This window comes from Sorghum bicolor, chromosome 2 (genome assembly GCF_000003195.3).
Source record: "Sorghum bicolor cultivar BTx623 chromosome 2, Sorghum_bicolor_NCBIv3, whole genome shotgun sequence".
In the NCBI taxonomy this organism is placed as follows: domain Eukaryota; kingdom Viridiplantae; phylum Streptophyta; class Magnoliopsida; order Poales; family Poaceae; genus Sorghum; species Sorghum bicolor.
The window spans coordinates 75,238,135-75,250,117 of record NC_012871.2 but is presented as its reverse complement, the minus strand read 5'-3'; the positions used below and the strand labels follow the sequence as shown (position 1 = coordinate 75,250,117).

At 43.3% G+C, this 11,983-nt stretch overlaps 2 protein-coding genes across 2 annotated transcripts; both read right to left on the bottom strand.

Annotated features, from left to right (window-relative positions):
• Positions 1,211 to 2,632, bottom strand: LOC110432869. Its single transcript, XM_021453880.1, has 2 exons — positions 1,726 to 2,632; positions 1,211 to 1,630 (listed from the first exon to the last, which is right to left on the bottom strand). Exons 1-2 carry the CDS (start codon positions 2,387 to 2,389, stop codon positions 1,485 to 1,487), a joined length of 810 nt encoding a protein of 269 aa, XP_021309555.1. The 5' UTR covers positions 2,390 to 2,632; the 3' UTR covers positions 1,211 to 1,484.
• Positions 2,943 to 8,804, bottom strand: LOC110432868 (thioredoxin reductase NTRC). Its single transcript, XM_021453879.1, has 10 exons — positions 8,476 to 8,804; positions 8,064 to 8,277; positions 7,868 to 7,973; positions 7,124 to 7,389; positions 6,313 to 6,592; positions 5,951 to 6,058; positions 5,484 to 5,570; positions 5,306 to 5,410; positions 4,483 to 4,613; positions 2,943 to 3,281 (listed from the first exon to the last, which is right to left on the bottom strand). Exons 1-10 carry the CDS (start codon positions 8,690 to 8,692, stop codon positions 3,221 to 3,223), a joined length of 1,575 nt encoding a protein of 524 aa, XP_021309554.1. The 5' UTR covers positions 8,693 to 8,804; the 3' UTR covers positions 2,943 to 3,220.

The following is an 11,983-nucleotide window of genomic DNA, read 5'->3' as shown; positions in this document are numbered from 1 at the left end:
GGATGTAGTCGGATTTAAGGCTTTGTTTGGATGGAGTTGGATTTACATCAATCCACATGTGTTGAGGTGGACTGGAGTAGAATTTGAACTAAATTTCATCTCAATCTACATTAACACACATGGATTGAAGTGAATCTGACAACATCCAAACAAGGCCTAAGGAGGATGTATTGCATTGTATGTTGACAAAAGGATGCTTTTGAACTGCAATGCTTGCTTGAGTATTTCTTCACTCTCGATGTGGTATCCAACGATGTTATGAATTCATCGCTCAACCACAACAGATTCTCACTTCTTAGGCCTTGTTTAGTTCTAAAAAAAATTGAAAAAAAACTTTAGATCCTACGTCACATCGAATCTTGTTCACATTAAGCCTTGTTCAGTTAGCAAAATTTCTTGGTTTCGGGTATTGTAGCATTTTCGTTTGAATTTAATAAATATTATCCAATCATGAACTAAAAAATTCGTCAAAAATTACAGACAAACGATATATTTTTTTTTATTTTTGTCTATATTTAATGCTCTATGTATGTGCTCTATGTATATGTCGCAAGATTTGATGTGACAAAAAAACTTGAATTTTTTTTTGGGAACTATTACTACACAGGATTGAAAAGGGTGGTCTGCAATTCCCTCAAGCTTAAGCTCTCCTTTAAACCAAGGGCATCACCACATTTGCTAGCATATCCACTTTATATGAAACCAAGGGCGTCACATTTGCTGATAGCTATACTCCCCACAGTCAACACTAGTTAGGTGCCCTTGTGTCCAGACTCCGGAGAGGCAGATAGATACTCAGGGAGAGGCAGATAGATACCAATTCAAAAACTTTTCTAAGATTCTCCGACAGAGCATTAAGGCCTTCGTTAATTTTTTTTTTTTTGGCTACGGTAGCACTTTCATTTTTATTTGACAAATATTATCTAATCACGGAGTAACTAGGCTCAAAAAATTCATCTCGCAAATTACAGATAAACTGTGCAATTAATTTTTATTTACGTCTATATTTAATGTTCCATACATGCGACAAAAGATTCGATGTAAAATCTTAAAAAATTTTGCGAACTAAACAAGGCCTAAATACAGTTCTATAATTTATGAATCTTTTAAGCCTAGTTAGTTTATGATTGAATAATAATTATCAAATGCAAACGAAAATAACTGCTATCCCAAAAAAAATTTCAGCAAAGAACTAAACGAAGCCCAGATATGAAGATCAAAGAGAGAAATGCAGCAGCATGGTTGCTGACTTGCTGTTCTTAGGAGTATTGCCCTGATCTTTTCAATTTCAACCAAGGGCATCGCATTTGCGCTATATTCACAGTAGAAACATCAAGTTTCTCATCATTTGCTACAAATCAAATAGACACAGTTTGCCTTGCCATATTGTGGATTAAAAAAAAAAACTCAGCTACCTTATATATAGACAAATTACTACGGCTCGATCTACCACCTTACATGTAGGACCAGGCGAGCAAATTTGCTCACAGCCTCTGCTTCTCACCGCCGGTCGGCCTGCCCGACGACGACGCGACCCTCTTCACAAAATCGGCGAAGAAATCAGCGTAGTTCGGCCCCGTCTGCAGCCGCACGAGGTTCGTCCGGTACGGGATCAGGATCGTCTTCAGTCCTGAAAGCACGCACGCATCGCCCCACCAATCACTCAATCGACATACTAGGTTTCAGGCTACGGCGCGAGGATTGGCAACGGAGAATTGGGCTCACCGAAGATGCACATGGCGCGGTAGATGACTGCGGCGGCGATGCCGTCGCGCGCGGGCGTGCGGCGGCTGCCCTCGAGGCAGCGGAGGAAGGCCAGGTCAGCGCGGAGGAGCTGGGCCTGGTCGTGGGTGTCGTAGGCCATGTCGTGGCAGTAGCAGCAGAAGTCGAGGTGGTCGACGGGGCGGCGGTCCCAGAGCACGGAGCCGGCCTCCTTGCCGCTGGACCAGTTGGGTCCGCAGTAGTGGCCGTAGCGCGGGAACAGCTTCGACAGCCACGCCCGCGTGCCGCCGTGCCACGGCAGCTGCGCCACGTACGGCCGGAACAGCGGCACCGCACACCCCACCAGCTGTCGCGCCTCCGCCTCCGCCTCCTGCTCGGCCGCCCTCCGCGCCGCAGCGGAGGAGGCAGCGGGGTGGGCCGGCTGTTTCGGCGGTCCCCACCGCCGCTCGCGCCAGAAAGGGATGAGGGAGGAGAGGAAGGCGGCGAGCGGGTTGGACGCGCCGCCGGGCCGCGCAGGGGGCTCTGACGCGGTGACGGGCGTCGCCGTGGTCGGGGTCGGGGTCGGCAGGCGGCGGAGGAGGACCGCCGCGGGGTTGAGCCGGAGCGCCGGCTTCGAGGATCCCGGCGGCGGCGCGGAAGGAGAGGAGGAGGAGGAGGTGACCTCCATTGCCGCGGCGGCGTCGGCCGCCGCGGCGCGCGAGGCGGTGGGGATCCCGCCCGTTTTCTCTCCCGGCTGGCTTCGGCTCCTCGCTTCGTGCGGCGGTGGCGTTCTCGTTGATGTGCGGGGGCTTGCTTGTTATTTCCCCTCGGCGGGCGGGTGGGGCCGGGGCCGCGGGCGCCGGGGGTTATTTGAGGTGGGGATTGGCTGGCGCGGCGGAGCGGGCGGTTCGCCGGATTTGGGTGGCGAAGGATCTGTCTGGGGGAGGCGGGTCGCCTCGCCTATATCCGTGCGCTGGTTTTGTTTCCGTGTCGGCTGTGGCCTGACGCGTGGTGTGCTGACTCGTCTCGGACGACAGGTGGAGCCGTGGAGCCCGGGAGGTTTCTGGAAGCGGCCAAGGGTTTCCCCGCGGCGGCGGGCCGGCAGCGCAGGTGACGAGACCGCCGGGGACGGAGAAGGGTCGCCATGGGCACCAGGAGACGTTGGTGTTGGATGGAGCGCTGCGCTGGTGAGTGGTAAATTCTACAGTGAGCAGAGTGCCTCCCACACGTACACAAGCATGTGAAGATTAATGGATGATAATCCGTGGAATTAGTTTGCACAGTGACAGTATCGAGACAATGATCATTTCATCAGCTGGGGGGTCAACTCATGTATGTTGTACACAGCAAAGAATATATTTTGAGCTGTATAATCCAATATGAGAGATCGGATAAGTTTCCTTTGGCAGGCTCATCTTAAAATTTGATCAAAAATTGGCCACCGGGGGTGGCGTCAAAATAGCGCAAAAGAACCACTGCACTTCAAAAACCTGTTGTGGGCGTGTACTGCGTGCTCAACTCATTTGTTCTCCTCGATAAACTCCCGATATTCTTTCTTCCTTTTCACACCAGATACAGTCCTGCATGTTCCAAGATAACAAAAGATAAGATAAAGGCGTACCTAAGACATCATAATACAGAACTCGCGCCATGAGTTCGTTGTCACTGGCAAGCATCAAAGTTCAAAGAAGACGGATTTAAGAGTTCAATTGCATGCCTGTGGTTAACAAAATTTTGTTCGAGAACTTCATCAGACAACATTTTTTTTTAAAAAAAAAATGCGTGCTCCCTAGTCCCTATTTATTGGGTCTACCAACAAGGTTTGGCCAAGAACGATAAAATACACATACACCAACTAGTCCAATATTTAGCCAAGATGTGCCTTCGGTTTGCAAGTTCATTTCAGCTATCTGGTATTAATCTGAACGATGAAGATGATAAGGTAGGAGTAGTCTAGAAGTCAGAGAACTCTGGAATGTTTACAATTAGAAGCATGTACAGATATATAACCTTCAGTGGGGTGTTTGATGTGAGGATGATGGAGATCTGAAAGCCAAAGGTACCTTTAAAAGTTCAGATTTTTTTTGTGGATGGCCTGGCATGACAGAATCCAAACCACACAACAGCTCAGGAAGAGGAATTGGGATGGATCTAAGGTCTCCAAATACTTTGGCAAGGAAGAAACAGTGGATTGTATGTTGTTCCAATGCCCTATAGGAATGGTACATGGTGCTGGGTGAGACATAATCTGGGTTGGTCTAAATCTACAACTTCGATCAAGACCTTTCAAGAGAATTGTTTACGGACTGCTGGAGGGAGTAGGAACAATATGTTGTGGTGGATCATAAGTGTAGGATGGGCTTTACGTTGATCTAGAAATGACCTTGTGTTTTCAAATTTTATTGTTAAATCTCCTAAACAGGTAGTTTACAAATCCCTTGGTTTCCTAAAACAGTGGACCAAGCTGTTGAAGAGGACTGGAGCAGGATGGAAGGGGTGTTGCTGAAGTTGAAGGAAGGGCTGTTAAGCTGGTGAAATGCGTCTAATGAAGGCCTTTTCTTCTTGTTTCTGTTATGTGAACTTTGGTGTCTGTATAGGTCCTACTGTTTGAGCTCGTTGCTTTTGGTTGTTGTGTTACTTTCTTGGTGGTGGGGTTAGAAGGTGTTTGTGGAGGGTTTAAAGTGCTTGGTCAGTAAGCTGGTCCAGCAATACCTCTGTTAGGCTTTCAATATAAGCTGGGCTGAAAAGCCTTTGATCTAAAAATAAGTACAGATAACAAACCTAAGCATTTCTTTGTTCTTAAAAAATTGAACACAAGGTGTTCCCATGATGCCTGCAGCTTCTGCTATTTCAGGATCCTCCTCAATGTCAATTTCAACAAGATGAACAAACTCATCGTACTCATCTATGACCTGCAAGATAAACTAACATTAGCAACCTACACTAAGATACACACAGATCATAAAATGAGAATTTTACATCACAATAGAAGCATGTGTCTGCTAGCTGCCGTGCCACGCACAATGTTGTGAAGCCAATGTTGATTTCATTTTAACACCCAAGTTGTATGTATCCTATTTATCATTGTAAAAAAAAAAAAAGGAGGCGCTTTAAGGTTGATTGGTAGGTTGGTTTGAAAAGAATATGAGCCCTTAAATTAGACCAATCAGATACAAAGTTCCAGGACCTTGAATTCATATATTGTTTGCTTAGCCATTCTTTCAGGTTTTGGTATTCAAGCCTCCAAAATGCCTCTAGCAGATCAAAATCACAAGAACTGGCACTATAAATGCCAAATTGTCAGGAGAAACAAAGTTGCCAAATTGATATTTCTAGATTTATAGTAGTTCAAAAATATATGCTTATCAAAGGTGAGTGAGACAATGTTCAATGTTCAGTTTCAACTTCAGGAACGGATTTATATTTATGTAGTTCAAAAATAGATGTTTATCAAAGGAAATTTATAGAGTGCGATGATCTTCGATGTTCAGTTTCAACTTCAGGAACGAATTTATAGTTATGTAGTTCAAAAACAGATGTATCAAATGAAATTTATATAGAGTGTGATGATGTTCAATGTTCAGTTTAAACTTCAGGAACTAACCTTGTTCAAAATTGGCTTTAAGGTTCTACAAGGACCACATGTGGGAGAAGTGTATAGAACACAAATGAGTCGTGGACTCTCATGGTATAGTTTGCGGAGTGCATACTGCAAAGAAGAAAGCTCAGCGTCAGTTTTCAAATTAATATTTTCATCATATGGCCAACCTATGCATAAATACCTGTCCCTTGTGTTTTCTATGAGAAATGTCAAAGCCCATTTCAACATCTTTATCTGTAATATCCTTCTTTGTTTCTTCTTGAACAGGCTGCAGTTCAATTGAAATTATGAGAAAGAACAGTACCTTGTAAACTTGATTGGGTCTACTACAGAAAATTGCCAGCAAAAGATAGTAAAAGTGAATTAACCATGCTATATTAGATGTGGTGAAAGCCTAGGCTCAAATTTTCATATATGAAAAAATTCCAGCGTGGTTACAAGTCATGGCAATGCCGATATGTGATCACCCAGAAACTAGAAATACCAGGAAAAATAACAAAAGCAGATGATTGCAGCTGTTCATGATATTGTGGGTCCAGTAATCTAAGATTGTACAGTCATCCTCCATTATAATAATGTTCAAGGCTAAATAAAGTTGGTATGTGCACCAGATGTCATAAAGAAACAGATACTCTGAGGAAAAAGTACCTGGTGAAATTCAACAAGAAGATCATTGGCAACTAAGTATCTTTCAACTGACAAAGCAGCTACGCATCCAGATCCAGCTGCGGTAATAGCTTGTCTCCATTCATGATCCTGCAGGTACACACTGGAGAAGTATAAAAACCAAAATTGCCATAGGAATATCTCAATTTCACAAATGTATATCTAGCATAACATATACTGAATGTTATACTGACGGACTTTCCAAATTTCTTATAGACATCAAGAAATGATATGTTATGTGAGATAACAAAAACATGACATGCCAGTGACAATGGAGCTTCGGAAAATAAGATACATTGCAAACCATGTAGAAATTCCATACAGAAGGTGAATGATGTTGTTACCTGAACATCACCAGCAGCAAATACACCATCAACTGAAGTTTTGGCTGAGCCCTCTTTAACTAAAATATAGCCAGCACTATCAAGTTCGATTTGGCCTTGCAACAGCTGACTGTTTGGAGTATGTCCTATGCCATAAAATAGACCTTTCACGTTAAGAACTGATTCTTCTCCTGTATCTCTTCTCTTCAGATGAATGCCAGACATCTGCCCTTTGTCATTGCTAACAACATCCATGGCTTCTGTATTGAAATGTACTGTTATGTTGGGGTTGTTGAGTACTCTGAAACATTCGCCATAATCAACCTGTTAACCAAACATCCAGGGAATTGGAAGTTTACCTCATTAATATTTCATGTGACTGAAGAGGAGCTCACGTCCTTCAAAGAACATAATAATTAATCTACAGATAAGTTCCCAAACATGATGGTCTGCAGGATCTATGAAAACTCAGCTAAACTATGATTTTTAGTATTTAAATTGGTAAACAGATAACACTAACTAACCTAGTTACCATATTTACTAGCTCACATCCAACAAACTGTGTACATTATTAGCTAAATACAGCATTTTGCAATGCCACCTATATAACCACTACTTGAAAGCAATAGCCCTAGCCTAAAATAATAATGTGCTATCATAATTATGATTTATGGGTTACAAAAATATACTATTAGCTAAAAGAAGATAATTCAATTCACTATTACTCCTAATAAGTGCTGATGCCCAAGATAAGTGAAATGCCCACAATCTGCTGGTTGTCTGTGTGAACAGAATAGAACATTCATAGGAAAAAGACTTGAAATTATTTTACCTGTCCTGCATAGCTTTGGATGCCCGCAGCTTATCCTTTCTAACTAGTAAATGAACATGTCGAGCATATTTTGTCAAATATATAGCTTCCTCTGTAGCTACATCCCCACCCCCAACAACTGCAAGAACTTGGCCCTTGAATAGCGGTGATGCTCCATCACATATCGCGCATGCGCTGATGCCTCTACTCCAAAATTCATCTTCACGAGGCAGTCGGAGGCGCTTAGCCGTAGCCCCAGTTGCAATTATTAGACTATGACATTTCACCTACATATGCCCTGAGATTAATGCAGAGAAGAAAATGTCTAGAATAGTTTGCGTTCATTATTTAAAAACAAGAGGAGTACCAGGTGATTGGAAGTTTGCAATATCAAATGGGTACATATTGTACAAACTACAAACAAGAGACAGCTAACAGAAAAACTAAAGACCATAAGGCCAGACAGTAGTGTAAGACCTATAATCAAGTAAACCACATAAACACTGGACTGACCTACAGTTCAAAAGCTTGCTCTTGTAGACATGCATTCTTACATTTCCCCCCTATATAAAAGCTCCTATGTTTTTTTGCTTATCATCACTGGACTTTATCTTTGATTAGATTGTTAAATTTTTCTAATACCATCCACTGAACGCCCAACAAATAACACATACAACGCCACCTTGTGCAAAATGAAAATCCAAACTCCAAAACAGATTATAGAGGACAAACATGCATGAGGAATAGCACAGCAGCGTGGTGTACCTCACGGTCGCTGCTACGAATAATAAATGGGCTGCTCTTTACATTCACAAACTCAACATCCTCTTGGTGAAGCTCTGCACCCCAGCGTTCCGCTTGCTTGCGCATTCTGGTTTTAATCAATGCACCAGCAATGATGTCAGCACGGTAACATACCAACATGACACTACGAATGGCTCCGCTATCCGAACAGTCTCACCTGTCCATGAGATCAGGCCCAGTGATACCTTCCGGGAAGCCAGGGAAATTCTCCACCTCGGTGGTGGTCATCAGCTGCCCGCCAGGGACACCGCCCACCTGGAACCCTTCAAACACGACAGGCTTCAGGTTCGCCCGGGCGGCGTAGATGGCAGCAGTGTAACCGGCGGGTCCAGAGCCGATGATCACCAGGTTCTCCACACCCTTGCTAGCATCTGCAGTGTCAGCGAAACGACCAATTACTTCGCCACGCTTCGCTCTCTCTCGGACCGCTCACAGATCAAATGCGGCTCAGGCAGCGAGTAGCTGTATCGTCACTCGGCCAGTCGCACGAGCAGCTCAGCGGTTTCACGACGGCCCAATCTATTGGAATCTTCCGAGGGAGAGGCGGGTGCTAGAGGGGGAAGGCGCACCTGAGGGAGGGGGGGAGGCGGGGGTCTCCTCGTCGACCGCGCCGGCGGCGGGTGCGGCGGCGGCGGCCTGCAGCGGCATCGGCGCACGGCTGTTGCAGCAGGTGGCCGCCGCGGCGGGGAGAAGGCGGCAGGAGGAGGGGAGGGCCACCCGGTGGCGGCGGGAGGAGAGCGGGGCCGCCGAGAGGGCGGCGGCCACGGCGACGCGTGTGACCGCCATCGCAAGCTGCGAGGGGGGAGGCGGCGGGGGTGCTGCCTGCTTTGCTAGCTGCTGCTGAGTTGGTGGGCGGAGGGGAGGATGTGGAGCGGGAGGAGGCCGGTGGATGAATGGATGGATAGGGGGGGTGGGGTTTGGGGTGGGTCGGGTGGGTGGGGGAGAGCGCGCAGACTGCGAACAGGAGCGCAAGCAGAGGTCGAGGTCGGATACGTGCTCGTCGCGGGCTCGCGGCACAGCCGCCGAAGGCTCACTCGAGCAGACGGCCGTTGATTGGCTCATCCTCCTTGTTCAGTTGAATGGGCAAAAAGTTTTTGAATATTATTTATATTTGACAATTATTGTTTAGTCATTGATTAATTAAGTTTTAAAAAATCATTTTGTAAATTACAAGTAAACTATATAATTAGTTATTTTTTATTTATATTTAATATTTTATACATGTGCCGTAAGATTCGATATAACGGGAAATCTTAAAAAGTTTTTCTTTTTTTTTTTAGGAACAAGGCCAATCTCCTTGTTTGTGTCGGCTGGGCCGTCCCCACCTCTCCATCATTATTTTTGGTTGGCGCTCGCAAAGTTTAACTCTCGTCGTATCAAATATTTGGACACATGCATAGAGTATTAGATATTATTTACAAAACTAAAAGTACAGCTAAAGAGTAATTTACGAGACAAATCTTTTAAGCCTAATTAGTTTATAATTAGACACTAATTGGTAAATAAGATGAAAATGATACAGTACCTGTTAAACTTTAATACCCCCAACTAAACACCCCGTAAGGCCTAATTTAGATTAAAAAGTTTTTAAATTTTAATACGGCAACACTATCTTGGTGCATCGTATGCTGCGGCTGTCGGAGGACGGCATGACGATGGTGGTCGAGTTCCAGGCAATGCACCCCACGGTGCGGGAGGCGCGGTTCGGGTGTGACTTTCGCTCACTCATGTTGTTCGGGGACATGGCCAAGTGCATTCTCTGCAAATTGCCATCCATTCGTGCGCGTGGTAGAAATTATTGGGGATAGAAAGAGAAATAGAAATTATTTTTTAGAACAATATAATATATTATATATTAAGCCGTCATAATACAATGAGGTTTCCAAAAGGAAGACCTTGTTACAGTAAGATCCTCTAATCGGAAATAAAGATAACAACATCGACTAGGGCGAGGAGATAGACTCTTCTGCCGTCGGGGAGTATACGCAGGGGCGTCGGAGACTCGTGCACTCAGATGGACTGACCGCGCACTGCGACGGTGAAAAGAGGATCGGTGAAGCCTTTGAAGAATGACACAATCCAACAATCGAAGGATGATGTTGATGACGCTGCAGAAGTAGAAGAAACTTAAACCAAAACCAGATGGAGGCAATCGTCGATCCAACGCCGAGGAATAAGTTGTCTAAATGAAACATTAGTCACAAGGACCACAGACTGCTAATTAAACACTACACATGCACTAAAAAAGAAAGGAACAGAGGAACACCGAAAACCAAGAGTGTCCTCCTACTCTATTGTTGTGCACAGCTTGCATAATATGTTGTTGTGCCAACTGATTTGCTCCGAGCCATGTCCTGCCATGTTGTCTTATAATTTTTTATTTGTCACATCGAATCTTTAGACACATGTACGGACCATTAAATATAGATAAAAAAACTAATTACACAGTTCGTGTGTAATTTGCGAGATGAATCTTTTGAGTCTAGTTAGTTCGTAGTTAAACAATAATTTTTAAATACAAACGAAAGTGTTACAGTAGATAAAGCCAAAAAATTTCACGAACTAAATAAAGCCTCATTCAGTCTTGTGAAACTTTTTGCAAAATATTTCGGCTTTCGCAACGCGTGTGCGTATTAGTTCCATCTAGGCCCACACCGGCTATAGAGCTGTCCCGAGACCCGAGTCGCGACACGGAGTTGAAACTGCACACGTCGATCATGGGCTCGATCCATACATAAGTTTACGTGTCTTTGTATTAAGATATAAAAATTATTCAATACAACACGTTTTAACGACGTCTTAGGAACAATAAAGTTTAACATGAACTCTCAGACCCTCCTTGGTGGCTTGGGCGCACCACGACGCTGTGACTCAATCTTCTTATCTAAGGCCCGGTTTAGTTTTCTACCTAAAAAATTTTCATTTATCCCATCAAATCTTTAGACACATGCATAAAACAATAAATATAGATAAAAAAAATAAACTAATTACATAATTAGGTTGAAAATCGCGAGACGAATCTTTTAAGCCTAGTTAATCCATGATTAGTCTTAAGTGCTACAGTAATCTACATGTGCTAATGGTAGATTAATTATGCTTAATAGATTTGTCTTGCAGTTTCCAAATGAGCTATATAATTTATTTTTTATTAGTTTCTAAAAACCCCTCCCGACATCCTTCTGACACATCTGATGTGACACCCAACAAATTTTCATCTTCAATCTAAACAGAGCCTATGTAATTTGTGTACTTAATTATTTATCTATAATTTGTTTGTGTATTCACGAGACTATCGAGATCCCTAGATTAGGGATTATTTCTTCCAAGTATAATAATATAAGATTTAATTAGTATAATAATACCAGATTTTTATACTGTGAGGGTATTTTTTTCAATGAAAACTGTTTATATTGTTATTTATATACTAATTAAATGTAGTTTCCAATTTAATATTTGAATTTAGGACTTATTGTGTTATTCAGTGCCACTGACGTAAATTTTAGAATTATTTATTGAAAATAAGTAAATGATTTGTAGCATATGAAAAATTTTGTGCAGCATACCCTTTGGCTAAATCATCGATCCGCCGTAACCTGTTTGAGCTGAGATAACATCACATCTAATCTCATACAGGTCGATCAGAAGACTTATATACTAGCCAAAGGAGACGACACACACAATCTCTTCTTCTTCTTCTTCTTCTTCTTCACTTTACTTCACATAAAAAAAAGGCACATTCAGCCTAGAAAATGCTCCTTTTGGTGGAGAGACATCCTCAAATTATTAGATTCCTACAAAGGAATAACATCTACAATGATCACAGATGGCTCAACTTGCTTCTTCTGGCCCGAATGGTAATTTGTTTGGATATCAATTTCCTGAGCTATTTTCCAGATAAATTTATCAGTGTAAAATTTTATGTCTCTTGGTGACCTGTCTGACCATTTTCACCTTCCACTATCCAACAAAGCTTTTGATCAATTTATACCGCTAGCCTCTTCTCTGAATTCTGTCTACTTACAGCAAGGGAAAGACATTTGGTCATATATTTGGGGATCCTCTGAATTCACTTCCAGC